General features: G+C 45.6%; 1 protein-coding gene across 4 annotated transcripts in view; it reads left to right on the top strand.

Moving 5' to 3' along the window:
* The window catches only part of dennd5b (DENN/MADD domain containing 5B), a 54,641-nt gene that overhangs the window by 17,308 nt on the left and 14,189 nt on the right, over nucleotides 1-23,144 (top strand). For all 4 annotated transcript variants that reach the window (XM_034526311.1, XM_034526310.1, XM_034526309.1 and 1 more), the window contains 5 exons: nucleotides 6,945-7,054; nucleotides 9,349-10,039; nucleotides 16,496-16,683; nucleotides 18,785-19,363; nucleotides 21,193-21,424. In XM_034526311.1, coding sequence (XP_034382202.1) covers nucleotides 6,945-7,054; nucleotides 9,349-10,039; nucleotides 16,496-16,683; nucleotides 18,785-19,363; nucleotides 21,193-21,424 — 1,800 coding nt within the window. The remainder of the gene's footprint in view (nucleotides 1-6,944; nucleotides 7,055-9,348; nucleotides 10,040-16,495; nucleotides 16,684-18,784; nucleotides 19,364-21,192; nucleotides 21,425-23,144) is intronic.

Raw genomic sequence — 23,144 nt, 5'->3', positions numbered from 1 at the left:
TTAGTTAACTTGGACAAGAAAAAATGACTTGAGTCAAAACTCTGGTTTGTCTCACATGGCTGTGACCATCTGACAGCTCACACTTTTATGGCCTGGGTCAAAACTTGTGTTTTGAAATGTGCAACGGCACACACATGTACACGCAGACACGTGCGCACACAGATATGTGCACACTCGCATGTAAACACACAGATATGTGCACACTCGCATGTGTGCGCTCAGATATGTGCACACTCATGTAAACACAGACACGTGCACACAGATATGTGCACACTCTCATGTAAACACAGACACGTGCACACAGATATGTGCACACTCTCATGTAAACACAGACACGTGCACACAGATATGTGCACACTCTCATGTAAACACAGACACGTGCACACAGATATGTGCACACTTGCATGTAAACACACAGATATGTGCACTGTGACAGGTTTGAATCTCGGGCTGGCACAAAAGAGGGCAACAAACACACAATCTTTAGGGCAGTAACAGGTTTTATTCGTTTTCCGCTTGCGAACGCTCCAGGCATCTGCTACCGGCTCTCTTTCCTTGTTCTCCAGCTACTCCTGCTCTTATATGGAAGACACAAACACACTCAATTGACCCCAGCTGAGGCTCATTTACACATCACGGCACCGTTCCCTGAACCACCCTCCGCTCCACCCACTCTGCAGCTGAGCCTAACCACACCCCACTGCCACATGCACACTCTCATGTAAACACAGACACGTGCACACAGATATGTGCACACTCGCATGTAAACACACAGATATTCAATTCAGTTTATTTTGTATAGCCCAATATCACAAATTACAAATTATCCTAACAGGGCTTTACAATCTGTACACATACGACATCCCTGATTTTTGACCTCACATCAGATCAGTAAAAACTCCCCAAAAATAACCTTTTAAAAGGGAAAAAAGGGAAGAAACCTTCAGGAGAGCAACAGAGGAGGATCCTTCTCCCCGGATGGACAGATGAATAGATGTCATGTGTACAGAATGAACAGCATTTACAAAGTTACATAAACACATTACATGAATATGACAATGTATGAATGGAACTCCAATCCATGAAACAGAAGGAGGTAGAGAGGAGGGGGGGCGGGGCGCATCAGCAGGGCCAACGCGGGAGGCCGGCTCACCAGGCATCAGACACCTCCAGGTCCAATGGACCCTATGAGACGTGAAGTCACAACGACTCCGGGGAGGAAGCAGAGTTAATAAGGTGCAATGGAGAGATGTAAATTCATCCATAAGGAGAGAGAGAAGAGGAGAGAGGTGCTCAGTGTATCCTAAAACATCCCCCAGCAGCCTATAAGCCTATAGCAGCATATCAAGGGGCTCGACCAGGGCAAACCTGATTCAGCCCTAACTATAAGCACTATCAAAGAGGAAAGTCTTAAGTCTACTCTTAAATGAGTTGACTGTGTCTGCCTCCTGGACTGAAAGTGGAAGCTGGTTCCATATAAGAGGAGCTTGATAACTGGAGGCTCTGACTCCCATCCTACTTTTTTAGGACTCTAGGAACCACAAGTAGCCCCGCATTTAGTGAGCGCAGCTCTCTAGTGGGGCAATATGGTACTACAAGCTCCTTAAGATATGATGGTGCATCACCAATCAAGGCTTTGTAGGTGAGGAAAAGAATTTTAAATGTGATTCTTGATTTTACAGGGAGCCAGTGCAGAGCAGCTAATACAGGAGTAATGTGATCTCTTTTCTTAGTTTTTGTGAGTACACGAGCTGCAGCATTCTGGATCAACTGGAGGGATTTAAGAGACTTATTAGGGCAGCCTGATAATAAGGAGTTGCAGTAATCTAGTCTGGAAGTAACAAACGCGTGAACCAGCTTTTCTGCATCTTTTTGGGACAAGATGTGCCTGATTTTTGAAATGTTACGTAGATGAAAAAATGCAATCCTTGAGATTTGCTTAACGTGGGAGTTAAAGGACAAGTCTCGGTCAAAGATAACGCCGAGATTCTTTACAGTGGTGTTGGATGCCAGGGAAATGCCATCTACAGAAACCACATCACTAGATAATTGATCTCTGAGGTGTTCAGGGCCCAGTAAAATAACTTCAGTTTTGTCTGAGTTTAACATCAGGAAGTTGCAGGTCATCCATGTTTTTATGTCTTTAAGACATTCTTGAATTTTAGCGAGCTGGTTGGTCTCCTCTGGTTTGATCGATAGATATAATTGAGTATCATCTGCATAGCAATGAAAGTTTATGGAGTGTTTCCTGATAATGTTGCCCAAAGGAAGCATATATAAGGTAAATAAAATTGGTCCAAGCACAGAACCTTGTGGAACTCCGTGATTAACGTTGGTGGTCATTGAGGCTTCATCGTTTACAAATACAAATTGAGATCGATCTGATAAATAGGATTTAAACCAACTTAGTGCGGTACCTGAAATGCCAATCGACTGATCCAGTCTCTCTCACATATGTGTGCACACTCGCATGTAAACAGACACGTGCACACAGATACTGTATGTGCACACACGCATGTAAACACGTGCACATGACAACCAAAGTGGTCCGTGTGAAACACCACATTTAACCTGAGAAAAGAAAGATGTCACAAGGATTGTCCCCATAACTATATATTGTCCCAGAATTAATTACGGTTAGAGATATTATTTTAATTTTAAGATCATTACATGCTACTGATGGAATGATAATTATCCAAGAACACTGTTTCAAAGGTCAATGATCTTGTAATTCTAAAGAATATTCAGACATTGGAATTAAAATATGAAAGAAACATTTGAATATTCTACATTAATATAATAAAAACCCCAAAACCAAAACATTTGCTAAAATGCTGTTTTTGCCCAATTCTTAGAATGGGACAGAATACTCAGCGGTATATTGTTTGCTTCAATGTCAGTGACATTCTGGTGTAAACAAACACACATGTAGACACAACAGGCAGTATTGAGGTCAGCAAGAATGATGGAGGTCACACACATCGTTCGAGAAGTGGAGATGTTACCTGGATCATATCTGTGTTGCTCTATATGCTAATAAAAAAAAGGCTTGGATTCAAAGTGAGTTCATCATCACTGCATTCGGCGATCATAGTCAAAAAACAATGAACAGCCAGCAGCTTGTGACCCGGAGTTAAGGACGAGATCTGATATGGTGGTAAGTGAACCATCTGGGAGGAGGGAGGAGGGAGGAGGGAGGAGGGAGGAGGGAGGAGGGAGAGGAGGAAGGGGAGGAAGGGGAGGAAGGGAGGAGGGAGGAGGGAGAGGAGGAAAGGGAGGAGGGAGGAGGGAGAGGAGGAAAGGGAGGAGGGAGAGGAGGAAGGGAGGGAGGGGAGGAGGGGAGGAGGAGGGCTTCACATGGCTGTGATATAATCACAACACAACATACCATAAAACGGTCATCAAGTATATCAATTAGTTTGTTTTTTATTAATCATGAATAATGTTCACAATAAAATAGGCCCTCCTGGATTCGGTCACATTTACATCATATATATTTCTGATGTTTACTTATTTTTTATTGACAGAAGGCCAGTATTTGAGACCCTTAACTGTTGAAGTTAGAATTATGGTCAATGGGCCCAAAAATATTTTGGAAGACTTTTTCAAAATAAATGAAAAATAAACAAATAATAATCAAATCAAATACATGTTACTTTCCCCTATTGTAGTGAAAAACAGAGGTCCACACTAAATAATTGACACATGACCATCTACTTACTATTTATTTACAGTTTTACACTTGTGAGGTGAACTTTCTATCCATGACTTTAGATATTGAATTAAAAGCATTGTGTATGGGGCTGATGGATCTCTCTGCCTCCACCACTCCCACCTGGATTACTCCCTTCATACATTTCATCCTCTAAGCCTCTCTCTGGTTCATTTCCTTTCTTCCTTGTACAGTATTTAGGTCATCTTTTTCTTTGAGCTTGTTACCCAAATCACTCCTATTTTTATCTTTGCCCCCACCCCCCTCTTTCCAAACTGTCATGAAAGAATCGCAGTCGCCCTGTTCTTCTGCCTCCAGGTTATTGTTGTGTTGGTTTCTGTCTGTCCCGGCTTGCACACTGGAGATTGGGAACTTCTTAAAAGTAAGGGATGGAGGGCTTAATCCAGGCGAGGCTCGTCTTTTCTCTTTCCTCCCCTCTTCATCTTTTCCCTGCCATTTTCTGTTTGTGTCTTCTCTGAAGCCCTTAACCATGACAGAACCCCAGACCTCCATAGTGAAACCGTGAGAGAAGAAGAGATGCACAGAGAAATGGACAGACAGAGAGATCCAGGTTCTATGTGCAGCATGTCCTCCTGAGTGTAGTCGACAGCCACCTGAGGATTTACACGCGTTTCCTCATCAGGTGTTGTACATGTAGAGGACAGTGCACCTGAACACCACAGGTCCTAGTGCACTGTCCATGAGGGCTGAGGGACTGAGAGGACTGAGAGGACCGAGAGGACCGAGAGGACCGAGAGGACCGAGAGGACCGAGAGGACCGAGAGGAGGAGAGGAGGAGAGGACTGAGAGGACTGAGAGGACTGAGAGGACTGAGGGGACGAGAGGACTGAGAGGACTGAGGGGACTGAGGGGACTGAGGGGACGAGAGGACTGAGAGGACTGAGGGGACTGAGAGGACTGAGGGGACTGAGGGGACTGAGAGGACTGAGGGGACGAGAGGACTGAGGGGACTGAGGGGACTGAGGGGACTGAGAGGACTGAGGGGACTGAGAGGACTGAGAGGACTGAGGGGACTGAGGGGACTGAGAGGACTGAGGGGACTGAGGGGACTGAGAGGACTGAGGGGACTGAGGGGACTGAGAGGACTGAGGGGACTGAGGGGACTGAGAGGACTGAGGGGACTGAGGGGACTGAGAGGACTGAGGGGACGAGAGGACTGAGGGGACTGAGGGGACTGAGGGGACTGAGAGGACTGAGGGGACTGAGGGGACTGAGAGGACTGAGGGGACGAGAGGACTGAGAGGACTGAGAGGACTGAGGGGACTGAGAGGACTGAGAGGACTGAGAGGACTGAGAGGACTGAGAGGACTGAGAGGACTGAGAGGACTGAGAGGCAGCAGGCAGACCGTGACTGTGAAACATTGTTTAGCTTTGTTTTTGTCCGCCAAGCCTCCTTAAATGTCAGCTGCCCTTTTTATTATTCATCTGGTTGATGCCTCTCTCTCTCACACACACACACACACACACACTCTCACACTTTCACGTCAACAAATCCCTCTTGCAGTGCCAAACCACCAAACAGTGACTATCTCCTCACAAGTATTGTGGTTATGAAAGCCTGATGCATTGTTGTTGTAATCTATGAACAACAATGAGAGACACCATGGACTAGAGCTGCCAAGATTAATCAATCAATTCATTGATTAGTTGTCAACTATTTAATAAATGCCAATGAACAATGAATCATGTTGAGTCCATAATGGTCATTATTTTAATCTTATGTTCTGGTTTCTTTGCTGCTACACAACGGTACGCCATGTTGGGCTTTGGGAAACAGTGACCAACATGTTTCACCATCTTTTTTCGTCTCCCATGATGCCTGTTGACAGTGTATCCGCCTGCCCTCCTCCTCTTTGACCTCTGACCCTTCCTCGCAGCAGCTCAGTGGGCCGCTTCAGTGTCTCTTTTGGTGCACCGCTCGCTTCCACTCCTTTAATACTTGTGCGTTTCCTTTGTTCCTGCCCTCACTTGATTTCCTGCCTCCTCGTCCTTATTCTTATTACCTCCAGTGTTTTTATGTTTACTACCTTATGAAAAGTGATGTATTTGTACCTTATGCTGAATTAAGTAGTTATGACTTCCACTAGAATATGATCAAATATTCCTAAACGACAAATGCCATTAGGAATACTGTAATGTGAGCCTGTTTCACAAAGGCTTCCACAGGTGGGATGAAGACCCTTACTACTATTTGAGAATCTACTATAATTGTAGCGAGTCATTGTGTTCGGCACAAATGTCCCCCGAGATCAGTCTGCCCCTCCTCTTCATCCTGCACTCGTCTTCACTGCCGTTCTGACCGCGCTCTGATCATGAAGACTATCGACGGTCAACACAGCGGTTCCCCGGGTCGTAGAGCGCGTTCACCGATCTGGAATCAGTGTGCGTCTGTCATAGCAGTGTTTGTGGTCACTGGGGTGTGACCGAGGGATTATGAGGCTGCAGGTTTGACCCCAGAATCGGAGCGCCATCACTTCAATTCAGTTTATTTTATATATTACAAATTAGCCTCAGAGGGCTTTACAATCTGTACACATACAACATCCCTGACCTTTGACCTCACATCGGATCAGGAAGGCACTTCATCAGCAAAAAGGTTTAAAGATTGACTGAAGAGCCTTTATGATCTTTTTAATTGTCCCTCTGGGGATAAATAAAGTTGTTGGATCAGAATTGGTTTTGTTCTCGCGGGTCACCAGTTTGCAGACTGACAAAAGAGACGAGCTCAAAGAGATCTTAACTATATCTATGTATGCCTAAAGAGAAGATGTTCTTCAGCTGAAGACCAAGAGCCTTTGTTCGTCTAAATCTATGATGGACTACTGTAGGAGTAAATTCACAAACATTCAAATGAGATCCAGAACTTCTGAAAATATCCTGACACAGCAACAAGAGAAAACCAGCTGCCAACACAACAAAAATCTCTTTACTCACCCATGAGTCTGCTGCTCTACTGGGAAAGGAGCTTATTGCCTACTTCTTTGCTGGTTTTCACATGTAGTGCTAACTTTGATTGAAAAAGGGTTTGACAGATTTTCCCTCGGACATTTCCAGAAACATTTAGCTATATAGCACTTGTTCTAGAAATTGCGTGTTAACATGAAAAAAAACAGATATGCTTCTCATGAATATGATAAAGCCTGTTTGTGTTGGAGGTTGTTGTCATGATGCTGATGTGTTGACCGTCATTGCCTTCGTCTCCTCTGTTCAGGTGAAAACTTTGAGCAGAGCCCCCTGAAGAGGACGTTCAAGTCCAAAGTTCTGGCACGCTACCCCGAGAACGTGGAGTGGAACCCCTTCGACCAGGATGCCGTCAACATGGTAGGTGGATTGTACCATTTCTATTCTATTCTATTATATATATTATACTAGGTAGTATGAGTCGATGAGAGTCTAAAGATACGTCCAGCAGGGCAGAAAGAGACGACGGCGACCATTCTTTCACTTGACAGCAGAAGCCTCTGATTACCCACAGAGGGCTTTTCAATCTGTACCCATACAACATCCTCTGTCCCGGGACCTCACATCGGATCAGGAGAAACTTTTAACGGGGAGAAAAAAGGAAAGAAACCTTATGGAGGATCCCTCTCCCCGGATGGACAGAAGCCACAGATGTCATGTGTACAGAATGAACACAGAATGGTGATTTAGACTAAGGAGAAACACGGAGGAGAATGATTGAAAGTCAAATATTCCCTAAACGGTATATTATTGAAAGGCAGATATTTGTACCAAAAGAGGCTGGTTCTCATGATGTATTGAAACAGGCATCACCCCAAAGCTTGAATGGACTGAACTGTTCCTAGAGCCACGATCCAGCTGAGAGCCGATTCGGGCTCTTTAGATGGAATAGTGGACTAATCAGGCTCATCCCTACTCATCCATGGTTACAGGCACACGTTTCTTTCCCATGCTCCCACTGCATGCACTACCACTGTTTTTCATGTCAACAGCTTCACCAAAGTGAATGCCACCTGTGCCTCCTCCCACTGTGTTTGTGTGTTCCTGTTCAGCTCTCAGCAGCCAAATAAACATGATGGGGCTAATAAATGGGTCTGATTTATTGCCGGCTGCTGCTGACTGCATGTTAATATCAGCAGTTCATATGAATCTGACTCAGAGTTTGGCTGTGATGCTCACACTATCAATATTCGTCATCATATAATTTCAAACTTGTGACTATTGCTTTAGAAAGTGTCAACATTGTAAATGGTCTTTCTGGTTCTTTGAACACTAACAGCGGCACAATCACAACTCGCACGTCGGAATCAATGGGCCCATCTTCCATCTTCATACCAGCACCGTGATCAGCTGTGCTTGTTCATCGTTTCTCTTCCAGGTTTCATCTGTCAACGAAATAGTATAAAACACGTGACTTTAATAAAATAATGATAATAATAATAATACACACCAACATGTTCCATGTGAATGATGTCAGTGACAGTTGACCACGTCATGTGTTAAAGTGACAGTTGACCACGTCATGTGTTAAAGTGACAGTTGACCACGTTATGTGTTAAAGTGACAGTTGACCACGTCATGTGTTGAAGTGACAGTTGACCACGTCATGTGTTAAAGTGACAGTTGACCACGTCATGTGTTAAAGTGACAGTTGACCACGTCATGTGTTAAAGTGACAGTTGACCACGTCATGTGTTAAAGTGACAGTTGACCACGTCATGTGTTAAAGTGACAGTTGACCACGTCATGTGTTAAAGTGACAGTTGACCACGTCATGTGTTGAAGTGACAGTTGACCACGTTATGTGTTAAAGTGACAGTTGACCACGTCATGTGTTAAAGTGACAGTTGACCACGTTATGTGTTAAAGTGACAGTTGACCACGTCATGTGTTAAAGTGACAGTTGACCACGTCATGTGTTGAAGTGACAGTTGACCACGTCATGTGTTGAAGTGACAGTTGACCACGTTATGTGTTAAAGTGACAGTTGACCACGTCATGTGTTAAAGTGACAGTTGACCACGTCATGTGTTAAAGTGACAGTTGACCACGTCATGTGTTAAAGTGACAGTTGACCACGTTATGTGTTAAAGTGACAGTTGACCACGTCATGTGTTGAAGTGACAGTTGACCACGTCATGTGTTGAAGTGACAGTTGACCACGTCATGTGTTGAAGTGACAGTTGACCACGTTATGTGTTAAAGTGACAGTTGACCACGTCATGTGTTGAAGTGACAGTTGACCACGTCATGTGTTGAAGTGACAGTTGACCACGTCATGTGTTAAAGTGACAGTTGACCACGTCATGTGTTGAAGTGACAGTTGACCACGTCATGTGTTAAAGTGACAGTTGACCACGTCATGTGTTAAAGTGACAGTTGACCACGTCATGTGTTGAAGTGACAGTTGACCACGTCATGTGTTAAAGTGACAGTTGACCACGTCATGTGTTAAAGTGACAGTTGACCACGTCATGTGTTGAAGTGACAGTTGACCACGTCATGTGTTGAAGTGACTGTTGACCACGTCATGTGTTGAAGTGACAGTTGACCACGTTATGTGTTAAAGTGACAGTTGACCACGTTATGTGTTAAAGTGACAGTTGACCACGTCATGTGTTGAAGTGACTGACTCCTGTCCCCTCCCCCTGCAGCTGTGCATGCCCAAAGGCCTGTCGTTCAGGACTCAGGCGGACCAGCGCCCTCCGCAGTTCCACTCCTTCATCATCACAAAGGAGGATGGCTCTCGGACGTACGGCTTCGTCAACACCTTCTATGAGGAGGTGACCAGCCCGCAGATCTGCTCCGCCATGCAGACCCTCTACCAGATGCACAACGCGCAGAGCGCCGCCGCCAACACCCCTTCCTCCTCCTCCGCCTCCTCCTCCTCCTCCAGCATGGACTCCCTGGCCAGCAGTCTGGACGAGGCCGACCCCCCCACCTGCCCGTCCTCCTCGTCCCGCCGGGTGGGCGGCTACGACTCATCGCGGGACACCCTCTACGTGTCCAAGGCCCTGTGCCTGATCACGCCCATGCCCTTCATGCACGCCTGCCGCCGCTTCCTGTCGCAGCTGCACAGGGCCGTGACGTCGGCCGCCGCCCCGCCGCTGCCGCTGGAGAGCTACGTTCACAACATCCTGTACGAGGTGCCGCTGCCGGCTCCGGGCCGCTCGCTCAAGTTCCACGGCGTGTACGAGCCCATCGTGTGCCAGAGGCCCGGCTTGGGGGAGCTGCAGCTGGCCGACTTTCCCCTCGGCGAGGCCTTCAGTCTGCTGGGAGTGGAGAACCTGGTCCAGGTGTTCACCTGCACCCTGCTGGAGATGCAGATCCTCCTGTACTCGCACGGTAAGGATGCTTTAAAGTGAGCACATCTTAGTACCGTCAGACATGTTTCTACACACACAACTGGAATTTGATTATGTTACTTAGTTTGAATTCAGTTTTTGTCCCTTTTTATCCGGAGTAAAGACACATTATACATTGTTTCCTTTTAGTTTGAGTTTACAAATATCAAGTGGTGTAAACATGAAGGCTGGTGGGTAACTCACTGACTACAGTTTTAGTGATGTCATAGTGCATCATGGACCTCATATAGGTATAGAGGCACTGTGTATAGGAATGTTAGGGAGCGAATAGTTTCACCTCAGAGGGCTTTACAATCTGTAGGTCATCCTCTGTCCTTGGACCCTCACATGGATCAACTCCCCTATACTGGGGAAAAGAGGAAGAAACCCCAGAGAGCCACGAAGGAGGGATCCCCCTACCACGATGGACAGATTGTTTACAAATCATCTACTATAACTCTATGTACTCAATTGTTAGATTTTAATAGGAGATCCCTTTCTTGGCCATGTCAAGCTTAGTTTATACTCGCCGTAGTGAAGCCGGTCTGGGCCGTGGCGCTCGGTCGCGTTGCTCGCGGTCGTGGCACTTGGTCGGGTCGTGCACCTCTCTGAATATTTATAACATGTCGACATTCAACCTGTTTCTCTATAATGCATGTAATACTGGACTTGTTTCTGTTCAGGGCAATAAAGTAGTCCATGAGTATGAGATATAAGTCAACAGTTAATTACAATTCGGCAATTAGGCATTGTGGTTTAGGCATTAATGGCGTTTCGGTGGGGACATTTGGTTGAAACTTAATGGCATGCTGTGAGACTAGAGAAACGTATCACTAGTTTTCTGCTCATACTTGGTAGCTCAGAGACAAAAGAGAATATGGTCTCAAATAATCTCCAGTTGGAAAGGCAGCGATCTGATTTTCTCCTCTCGGTTTCCATTCATCCATTATTCACAGCTGTCGTAGAACCTCACATAAAGCCAGCTCCTCTAAACTGCTCTGCGGACTGAGATCACCTTTCTTCCTACTGTCCGTCTCTCTCTCTGTCTCTCCCTCTCCTCTCTCTCTCTGTCTCTCCCTCTCCTCTCTCTCTCTGTCTCTCCCTCTCCTCTCTCTCTCTGTCTCTCCCTCTCTCTCTCTGTCTCTCCCTCTCCTCTCTCTCTCTGTCTCTCCCTCTCCTCTCTCTCTCTGTCTCTCCCTCTCCTCTCTGTCTCTGTCTCTCTCTCTCTGTCTCTCCCTCTCCCTCTCCTCTCTCTCTCTGTCTCTCCCTCTCCTCTCTCTCTCTGTCTCTCCCTCTCCTCTCTGTCTCTGTCTCTCTCTCTCTGTCTCTCCCTCTCCCTCTCCTCTCTCTCTCTGTCTCTCTCTCTCTGGTTAATGTCTGTGCCGGATGAGTCATGGAAATTGAAAACGGTCCTCTCACACACAAAAGTACTTCAAAGTAAAGATATGCATCTCTCTGGTCGTCTGCAGCATGCATACAGTATGTGGCCTGTTCCTGTGGTGCAGACCCATTGCAAGAGGGGAACAAGTGAAACCCCTCTGCTGCTCTTTGAAATGGGTGAGCGAGCTCAGCACCAGTCTAAATCAGGATGTACAAAGCCACGCCAGTTTATAGTCTTTATGCTAAGCTATCCATCCTGTGCACCTGCACACTGTTTGAATGATGTTTGGACAGATGAACAATCAACAGTGATGATCACACAGCACCAAAATGTCATTGAAAAATAAATGAAAAAGTCAGACTTCTCATCACATTATATCTGCTAAATGTAAGGATATTTTAGATAAAAAAAGGTTCAAATGGACGAGTGCTCCTCTCTCATCCCTTTGATGAAAAATGAGTCTTTTTTCATGGGGAATCTCCGTTGGCATTCGGCCCGCCTGACGTCTGTTCAAATGAGGCCCTTGTTAATTTGTAACGAAGGGAGAAACAAAACCCCATTGGCTGGAGGCAGGGGATAGAAGGGTTCAGATCAGGGCAAAGATGGAGAACGCTCCCTGGTGGTTAATTAGACCATATGTTCCTACGCTCCGGCTGATCAATCAAATGTACACTTTTATTGATCCCAGTGGGTAAATTCTTCTCTGCATTGTACCCATCCTTAGTTATTAAGGAGCAGTGGGCTGCAGTGAAGCGCCCGGGGAGCAACTGGGGGTTCAGTGTCTTGCTCAAGGACACTTCAACATGCTCCAGCCGACCCAAAGGAAGTGACAGGCGAGGCTCTCCAATCATGGGGTACAGTGGGGAGGCTGGGGGTGGTGCATACAGTATGGTAATCAGTGTAGTTAATTTACTAATATATGTGTAAATGCTGATGGAAGCTAAACACTCAACAAAGTCACGACTGTTTGCTGTGCTGGCTCCTCATTGGTGGAATGAGCTCCCCATTGACATCAGGACAGCAGAAAGTTTCTACAAACTAAAAACACATCTTTTTCGACTATACCTTGAATAGGGAAGGTAGCGCCGTAGTAGCACTTTAGCAGCACTTAAATGTCTCTTACTGATAGCACTTTGTAGTTTAACTTTAGTGAAGAAATTGTACTTGCTTGATTCTTGTTGTTCTGAGTTTGGACTCATGGTTTAATTCACTTATTGTAAGTCGCTTTGGATAAAAGCGTCAGCTAAATGTAATGTAATGTAATGTGGCCCCAAGCATATGGGATGCCTTTCATGCTTTGGGCTGGGCCCTACAGGTTGGATGAAGGGAAAAGGTCACGCTGAACCATGTATTGGTATTAAGACAACAGTGTGCTTCCAACTTTGTTTGCGATCGTCTTTTTCCAGTTTCAACATGACGAAGCCCCGGAGCACAAAACCAGATCCACAGAGAAACGGTTTCCCAGTTGGGTGTGGGAGAACTTGACTGGCCTGCACCTAAACCTGAGCCCCATCCAACTTGGGATGTACTGGAAGACCACCTGAGAGCCAAGCCTCCAGGCCTTGGAGGCTTGGCTCCAACATGGACCAATTAACTTTCATGATCTGAAAACACTGTGAAAGGGTTAATAAGGTTTTAAGGCGAAAAGCTGTGGTAGCGACCTGTCAATCACAAGGTAGCCACGCCCTAAAGCATACCCTGCTTTATGGTCTATTTGATTCTAAATGGGACCATAATTCATGACAATGAATTACAATCTTTACAATCTGTACACATATGACATCCCTGTCCCTGGACCTCACATCGTATCAGGAAAAACTCCCCAAAAATAACCTTTGACAGGGAAAAAAGGGAAGAAACCTTCAGGAGAGCAACAGAGGAGGATCCCTCTCCCCTGATGGACAGAAGCAATAGATGTCATGTGTACAGAATGAACAGCATTACAAAGTTACATAAACACATTACATGAATATGACAATGTATGAATGGAACTCCAATCCATGAAACAGAAGGAGGTAGAGAGGAGGGGGCGGGGCATCAGCAGGGCCAAGGTGGGAGGCCGGCTCACCAGGCATCAGACACCTCCAGGTCCAATGGACCCTATGAGACGTGAAGTCACAACGACTCCGTGGAGGAAGCAGAGTTAATAAGGTGCAATGGAGAGATGTAAATTCATCCATAAGGAGAGAGAGAAGATGAGATAGGTGCTCAGTGTATCCTAAAACATCCCCCAGCAGCCTATAAGCCTATAGCAGCATATCAAGGGGCTGGACCAGGGTCAACCTGATTCAGCCCTAACTATAAGCACTATTAAACAGGAAAGTCTTAAGTCTAGTCTTAAATGAGGTGACTGTCTTCCTCCATCAGGACTCCTTTTAGTGGAGGTGTTGGCCACTGGGTTGAGGGTGACCTTTTTGTATGTAACATTCTGATCAAACTATACCATTTCTTTTGTCAGGTCAGTTAGAGGTTGACCACGGTATTCACACAGGAAAGGATTGTAAATGATTTCTTGTTTCTTTGATTTTCTCTGGGATGAGATGCTTCCCTAACACTCTCTGACTCTTTTGTGGTATCACAGCATTATCCTGGTGCAGCAGATCTAAAGTGTACCATCCACCTAATGTATTGTCTTCCCAGCAGACTGCTTGTCTTGAGCTGCCTGTGTTCACTATCCTGATGCAGCGTCACAGTGTCACAATGACTCGACATGTCCCGTCCTGTTCTCCAGCATCCCTGAGCCCTGTCTCTGCCGGGGCTTTCTGCAGCGCTACACTTTGCCATATCAAATGATTACATGCTTGCTCACCGATTGCAGGCGCTTTCTTCTTGTCATATTTCGAAGAGCGCTTCTCTGGCGACGCACAAAAGTTGAGAAAGATGAATCAGACTTTTTATTTGTTTAAAGGAACACTGTGCGGATGAACATTTAAATTGGGTTTGAGAGGAGGTGGAAATATGAGGTGTGAAAGAATACTACACGTTTGGAGACATGGCAGGTTATAACAGCAAAGTGTTAATGAAACCAGCTGAGACGCTGAGGCCGGATCCTGGTGTGATCCTGAAGGGGAACAGATAGGAAGGGCTTCAATGTAACTAGAAAAGAAGAAGGAACAGTCAGTTTCCCACAGAGGGGGGTGTGTGGGAGAAACCTCAGAACCTGTTCAGACTCGACACAAAGCAAAAACACACTTGAACACACACACAGCAGAGAGTTGTGGGGGAGTTCTACTTTCTTTGTTGCATGGATAAGGTTTTGTGGGTCAAGAGAAATGGAACGTTAGCTGGTGGGATCGTCCTTAGTTGTGCAGGTAGTGAGTCATAAACCAAAGTATTGGTCGTAATCACCAGGTCAGCAACCAAGCAGGTGCGTGTTGTCAATGAAAGTTCATAATGAGCGTCTGACCAACAAACCAAAATGTAATCCAAGCAGCGTTAGGTGTCTTTCAAAAACCTTATTAAGATTTATTAATAATGACCCTGTCGCACGGTATCTTTTGCATCAACCATTCAGAGTATTGGATCATCAGGAGAAGATTTCAGCAGGGAAACATCTGTAGTTTTTAATACAGTACAACACAAAGGTGCCTCAGTACAAGAAATGACGAGAAACTAAGGAATCCTCGGCCCAGCCAAAGCTGAGCTTGGTACACATGAGGAACATGACGGAGGGAAAGGAAGTGATGGATTGGAGTGATTTGTGCATTTTTAACCCTTATCTTCTTAGCGTGTTGCAGGGAGACATTTCTGAAGTATTTGACCCACTTCATCAGCATCTGTATCAGAAGAGCTTTTGTTTATTCAAAGTCAGACGGCTGCAGTTGTACGTGTCTAAAAGACACGTGCACACTCACACACACTCGGTCTCTCATTGAGAAGTGCACCAGCAGAGCAGCTGCTTCTCATGGTTGAATATAAACCTCTGTGGTTAAGGCCCCGGAGAGCTCAATGCATTTCCAATGAACGTGCACAGATTCCATATGTGCACGTACAGATAGGAGGACCCTGAACTAGACGGAACGAAAGGAAATGAGAGAGGGGGGATGATAACTCCCATCGTGTTTTATTCCACCACTTGTTTTCCTCTTTCCTGGAGGTCACGCTTTTCACTCTGGCCATCACAATAACATCTGATGAAAAGACAGCCGGCAACCACTGGCCTTAATCTGTTAGGGGACAGAGGCCATACCTTCTCTCTCTCTCTCTCACACACACACACACACACACCCACACACACACACACACACACACACACACACACACACACACACACACACACACACACACGTGAAGATGTGATTGAAAAGAATCCATCAGAATGTAATTCGTCCCGTGTTTAACCCTAAACTCGCTCTCAGATTCAATTTGAATTGCTTGATTAAAAACTCTCTTCTCACATATAATACATATACAGACTCTGTCTATATGTATTTCATAAACCTCTTACTCTTTCTCCCCCGCTCCCTCTGCTCGGTTGGAGAGTCTGCATCGTGCAATACAATCATCCTCACACGCTCCAGGGCCTTTACATTGTAATATGAATTATTGCTTTTTTTACATGCTACATTTCTTATTTTGACCCAAACACATAAACAGACTATTATTCCGCCAAATTCACTATTTCCTCCTGTTTGAGAAACGTTTAATAGAAACTACAGTGACCAGCTTTTTGGATTTTAGGAAATGAATTATAGTTTTTTTTCTTTTGTTTAAGTAACTATATTTTGCATTCTTTATTATGTTTTTAAGATCTGCATCTTCACTAGCAGGGGGCTTTTGATGGAATTCAACAACACAATAGAAACCATAAATAAATAAACTAATACATGATTGATAAATGACTTTCACATGAACAGAGTAAATAAAGAGAGTTGACAGCGGATCTCTGGAAGTGTAGTGCAGGAACACCAAAGCATGGAATTACATTAATATTTCACATGTGTTGATCTTTAATCACTCATCACAATGCAGCTTTAAACCCTTTAAAATGTACTGGAGCCCAGGGACAACATGCCTACTTGTTTGTGTCATCATATTGACCCCTCATATCCCGATGACCCTCTCTCCTTCTCTCAGACTACCAGCGGTTGATGACCGCGGCCGAGGCCATCACCACCCTGCTGTTCCCCTTCCAGTGGCAGCATGTCTATGTTCCCATCCTGCCGGCCTCTCTCCTCCACTTCCTGGACGCTCCTGTGCCCTACCTGATGGGCCTGCAGTCCAAAGATGGTGCGGACCGCTCCAAGCTGGAGCTTCCTCAGGAGGTACACAAGCCTGGGGTTATGGTTAAGAAGGGCTAGTGTTTTATTGTTATTATAGTATCGTCATCTTGACCTGTAGATACATCCTCTCACCCATGGTCAGATAGATCACAGAAGTAAATTGGGGTTAATCTTAGCTCCGGTAAGGTTTGGTGTACCATGAAAGCCTACACAAGTACTTCCAGTCCTATAAGTGTGCTGCAGTCAGCGCTCATTACTGCAGAACAACAGACTTCCAGGCTGCCCACCACACACACACACACACACACACACATAATAGGTCAGGAATTACCTATTGTTCGTCTACAAATACACCTCAAGGTGAAGTGGATTTCGGTCTCTTATTCTTCTTTATTTCAGCCCTTGTCAGCCTGTGAGAAGGTGACTGCACTGGATCTAAAACAGCCGTGTGTGTGTGTGTGTGTGTGTGTGTGTGTGTGTGTGTGTGTGTGTGTGTGTGTGTGTGTGTGTGTGTGTGTGTGTGTGTGTGTGTGTGTGTGTGTGTGTGTGTGTGTGTGTGTGTGTGTGTGTGTGTGTGTGTGTGTGTGTGTGTGTGTGTGTGTGTCAAAGCGAGATAAGGCCTCAACAAAGCGGAACATCCCGGCTCGCCGCTTCCGACTTCGCTCACATCCCCCCGCCCCCTGATTCCCGGCGCCCGTTAATCCGGCACATTACGCATGGATGCTAATTATCCCAGCCAGCGCAGGAGCACCCATAAGGCCCGTCGTGCCCCGCCCCCCCCCCCCGCCCGCTCAGACTGGAGCATCTCTCCGTGTTGCTGAATGAACCTTTGAAGTGTCTGTGACCTAGAAATGGGCGTATGATGAAAGAATCGCTGTAGGGAAGCAGAGAGGGAACTACGCGTGGAATTGATGCCAGACAGTGTTTGAACTCTGCACTTCAATCCAGGGCTTCTTCTTGTTTCCCCCTCACATAACACTGTTATGTTTGCATTGCAGAGAAGATTATGTGACACTGTTATTGTCCCTTTTCTACATTGATCTCCTCTTTTCTCTCCTTGTGCGTATGCAATTATTCCTAGCGGGCTTTGGATTCAAACTAGGGCAACATTTGTGGAGACAAAAAGGCTTCTGATCTGCAGAGTTTGTTTGAGTTCTTTTCTTTTTTGTCATGATCTTATTTGACAGAGTCGAAGAAGAGCAGAAACAGGGCAGGGGGCTATAACATGCGACCATGGAATCCAACCTGTGATCACGTCATCATTCACTCATTCAATTACATTTATTTTGTATACCCCAAAATCATAAGTTAGAAATTATCCTCAGAGGGCTTTACAATCTGTACACATACAACATCCCTGACCTTTGACCTCACATCAGATCAGGAAAAACTCCCAAGAAATAGAAAAAACCCTTTCACAGGGAAAAAAGGGAAGAAACCTTCAGGAGAGCAACAGAGGAGGATCCCTCTCCCCAGATGGACAGAAGAATAGATGTCATGTCTACAGATGAACAGTTACGGAGTTACACACTGATGGCAGGGGCTACCATGTAAGCAGATTTGGTTTTCAGCGATAATCCAGACCAAGGGGACCAGTGTGATGCTAACTTCTGGGTTCAAAATATGTCCTCCCTGCAGCACCTTATTGTATTGCAATGTTACGGTAAAGGCCCATATATGGTTATTGAAGATTCCTCCAGCACTTGAACACACCACGCACAGGGGTCCGACCTTCAGCTTTCACTCTGGAGGTTTCCTCTCACTATAAGTTTTAAATTTGACTTGATATCTGCGTGTTCCTCTTTCTGTGGTTCAGAGTGGTTGAAAGCATAATCAGGTCTTACTTTGATCCCATATTAGGGTGTGATGCTAACTGCATTACGTCAGATTGAGGTTGATCTCCGACAATGTGCTATTATCAATCACACACTGACCTACATTCTCTGTCCTCCACATGTCCCAGCCCCCGCCATTCCTCCTAAATCCCATTTATCCTCAATATGACTCCTGATAATATAACTCTTCCTCCTGTCAGTGGCACCCAAAGCACACTTTTCATTTTCTGTTTGTGATGTTGAGATTGGATTTAAGGTCCCAGAAACGTCAGCTGTGTTATTAATATTCCCATCTGTCCCTGTCCCAGGCCAACCTGTGTTTTGTGGACATTGACAACCACTACATCGAGCTTCCAGAGGACTTCCCCCAGTTCCCCAACAAGGCCGAGTTCATCCAGGAGCTCAGCGAGGTGCTGCTCAGCTACGGTATCTCCGCCAACATGGGTGCCCCGCCGCGGACCCGCACCAATCCCGGTAGCACCCCCTCCACCCCCGCAAGGGAGCGCAAGACCGCCGCCCTGAGGCAGCTAGAGGACGACGGGCGCAACGGCAACCTCGCTGGGGAGGAGCTCGCAGTGCTGGAGCTGCTGCAGGGAAACGCCACCCTGGAAAGACTACAGGCGCTCACCAAGCGCACCGGGGTGACGGTGGCCCGCGTGGACGCCCTGAGGGCCGGGGTGAGAGCCCAGGCCTCCGAGGGGCAAGGGGGCCGGACGGCGGCTGATGAGGAGGAGCTGAGGAACGCCAAGCTGAACGTCCAGCTGCGGGAGGTGTTCGCCAGCCGCTTCACCACCATGTTTGCCGACTACGAAGCCTTCGTCATCCAGAGCGCCCCGGACCTGGAGTCCTGGCTCACCAACAGGGAGCAGATGCACAACTTCGATAAGGTGACTAAAACGAGCATGAAGTGCAGTAAAAAAAAAAAACACTTCTTTCTGTACTTTGTCAGTTATTTTTAAAGGTGCTCTGATCTGGATTTCTGGGTCCATTCACCTATTGTTGGAAGCATATCACCCAATCAGATCACAGCGTCTATTTCAGTATTTCTCAAACTGTGGGGCGTGCCCATCTAGTGGGGCGCGGTGGTATTACAGGTGGGGCGCAGAGGGAAATGCAGATCCGTTTTATTTCAAGAACTTTATTGATAACATCACATATTATAAAAGTACAAAGTACACAGACATAAAAACTAAAGGTGCGTTTACACCAAAAGCGTTGTGAATTTCACGAACTGCGTCTGGACCGCTGCTGCTTCCAGCGTACATTGAGCATGAATTGAGAGGCTGTATCAAGCCTGCAACCCTGTTTCAAAAGATTTGTAGTGGCTCACTAATACTGATACAACTTGATGGATCACACATATCTGCACTAATTGTGCACAGGTTGCACGTTATTGTTGTTTTGAAAAGATATACAGTGTAAAACTCAGTAAAACTTTTTATTGTCAAATATTTGAACTTGTTTTGTTTAGTTTTCCCAGGTTGCACTTTTTTTATTATCTTGAAAAGATATTCATATGCCAAATATTTATTTTTTGCGATAGAACTTTATTTGTATTGTTCTAACAAAGCTATTATTATTTTCTATTATTTGAAAAAGGAGTTATTTCAATCAAAATTCAGCATAGACCATTTTGTTGGTGGTGGGGCACGAACGTTTTTCTTCCTCCAAAGTGATGCGTTTGAGGACCACTGGTCTATTTGAAGCCTTCTATTCATCATGCTGAATTCTTTTCAAATGAAGAGATGAGAAAGTACCATGAAATTGTTTATTTGCGGTCAACATATAAAACATATTCCACTGTGTGAGTGAGTGTTGCAGCTTTTCTAATTGCCTTTACAAAAACCACCCTTTCAAACTATTTGGAATCAATATCGGTCCATCAGAGCACTCTTAGTTTAGTTTTTCTAATTGTCGGTCTTCTTAGTGCAAAGAGGCTTCTTTCTAACAACCCTGTGTCCGGGACCGGGACCAGGTCTTCTGCAGGACTCTGAGGGTGCAATCTGATTGTGTGAAGCATTCAGGCAGAAGTGTCATGAGCCTGATGAACTGTGAGCTGCATTCAGGGCCGTGTAGGGATTGTAAATGTGAGTGTTTCAAACTACACGCACTCTTTCCCTCAGGAGATGCCATCTACTGTACAGTTATGAGATGAATATTTGTACCGTATATTCTCAAACAGTCAGTTTAAGTGAAAAGTATTATTTGGGACAGACTGTTGTGTCTAGGTTGACCTTTTGCAGTAGTGTATTTTATATTTAAGATATGAACATCCAGAATAGAACTATTAGGCTACACGTGGTTTATGATGTTAATATATTGGTGATAGTAGCACATCTCCTGCCTTGTGTTTCTTAGACTTCACTAAAAGTATTTTTAAAAGTGATTAATTATGTTCTTATTTTTGTCAGAGCATTGGATTTATTGATTGCTGTCTGAATATAAAGAGAATTTAAAAAATAAAGATTATCAATCCTGCCTTTAACTTCATGGCCACATTGTTTCCCAGAAGCTCAGTTTTCATCCACTAAGGGAGAACAATGCTGGTTCAGCAAGGACTTCTTCTAAACAGTTCCCCCCCTTTCCATGCTTTATATTGTACAAAACTCCAAACTTCCTGTATGTGTCCATAAGGGCCGACAGTGGATCACAATGATTGAATCAGCGGGAGGTCCTAGTTGTTCTTGTCCTGAATGTATTTATCTTTCTGCTCCAGGCCTCGTTCCTGTCCGACCAGCCGGAGCCCTACCTCCCCTTCCTCTCCCACTTCATCGAGACGCAGATGTTCGCCACCTTCATCGACAACAAGATCATGTCCCAGTGGGAGGAGAAGGAGCCGCTGCTGCGCGTCTTCGACGGCCGCATCGACAAGGCCCGCCTCTACAATGTCCGCGCTCCCAGCCTCCGGTCCTCCAGCTACCAGAGGTGCTCCATCCTCAAGGAGTCCGGTGAGCTCAGCAGGGTTTTTACTTCACACGATTAGAATTGTAACTAACGCAGTTGGAGGGAGCGATCACTCAGGATGGGAGCGGTTTGAACCGGCAGCAGGTAGAGAGCTCACTCATCAGCGTGCTGCACACTATCTGTCCGTCCGTCAAAGCACGCCGGTTGTCCATTAGCCGAGGTCAGACAGGCAATTAAAAAAAACACACACAAACGCTCTGCTTCCATCTTCCTGCCTCCTCCTCCCCCCTCTGGTCTTTCATTTGGCGTCTGGAAGCAGCTCAGCTCAGCCCAGTGACCAGAAAAAACATGCTTCTTCTGCATCCCAACACACTCTTTTCTCTCTCTCTCCATCACACACACAAACTTAAGCACAGTCTTACTGCTCAGGCCCGTATTTTCTTAATTAGTGCTGCGTGTGTTTTCCCTTTTAATTGGGACTCAGGTCTGAATCTATGCCAATAACTCAGACATGAGGCAGCCGGCCTTCCCCCGAGGCGACTCGCTCCGGCGCCCTGGCTCCTGCCTGGATCAGTCAATTCAATTCAGTTTATTTTGTATACCCCAAAATCATAAGTTAGAAATTATCCTCAGAGAGCTTTACAATCTGTACACATACGACATCCCTGACCTTTGACCTCACATCAGATCAGGAAAAACTCCCAAGAAATAGAAAAAACCCTTTCACAGGGAAAAAAGGGAAGAAACCTTCAGGAGAGCAACAGAGGAGGATCCCTCTCCCCGGATGGACAGATGCAGTGGTTCCATAAAAGAGGAGCTTGATAACTGAAGGCTTTGGCTCCCATCCTACTTTTTAGGACTCTAGGAACCACAAGTAGCCCCGCATTTAGTGAGCGCAGCTCTCTAGTGGGGCAATATGGTACTACAAGCTCCTTAAGATATGATGGTGCACCACCAATCAAGGCTTTGTAGGTGACAAAACAAGTACAGAGATGAGTCCTTTATCAGCACTAAGGTCTAATAATACCAGTACGGAGATGAGTCCTTTATCTGATGCAATTAGGAGGTCATTTGTAATCTTCACCAGTGCTGTCTCTGTGCTGTGGTGTTTTCTAAATCCTGACTGAAACTCCTCAAATAAACTATTCGGATGTATAAAGTCGCACAACTGATTTGCGACTACTTTCTCAAGGATCTTAGAGAGGAAGGGAAGGTTAGAGATCGGTCTGTAGTTAGCCAACACCTCTGGATTAAGAGTGGGCTTTTTCAGGAGAGGTTTAATTACAGCTACTTTGAAGGAATGTGGTACATGGCCTGTTAGCAAAGACACATTAACAATAACAAAGTCAGACAAAGAGGGAAGAGTCGTGAATGGGTCAGACAAAGTGGGCACAGGTCAGTCTTTTCAGCCACGGTCCCACAATGCATCTGTGCTCTCTGTGTGTGTCGCACGTTTAGAACTTTTGGACGTCATTCCTTGCACCGGCTGAGATCTGGGACCAACAATATTAACTGGATTAGCAGCACCAGCGATGTATAGCGTAGTATAGTGTATAGTGACCATTGGAGAATAACAAAACGATGCTCAGTGAAGCTTTCTTCTCTTTATTCTTGAATCTATCATCAACATTGTTCACGGATCCCGATTCACTCGTTCCGGGTCCATCTTTTGTATGCATCAGTCTGGCATTCCCTTCCATACCGTGACTGTAACCAGACTCCTCCACACGTCTACATTCAGTTGTGCTCCCTCTGACCATGATG

Source organism: Cyclopterus lumpus, chromosome 23 (genome assembly GCF_009769545.1).
Source record: "Cyclopterus lumpus isolate fCycLum1 chromosome 23, fCycLum1.pri, whole genome shotgun sequence".
Classification (NCBI taxonomy): Eukaryota; Metazoa; Chordata; class Actinopteri; order Perciformes; family Cyclopteridae; genus Cyclopterus; species Cyclopterus lumpus.
This window is presented reverse-complemented; position numbering and strand designations above follow the sequence as displayed.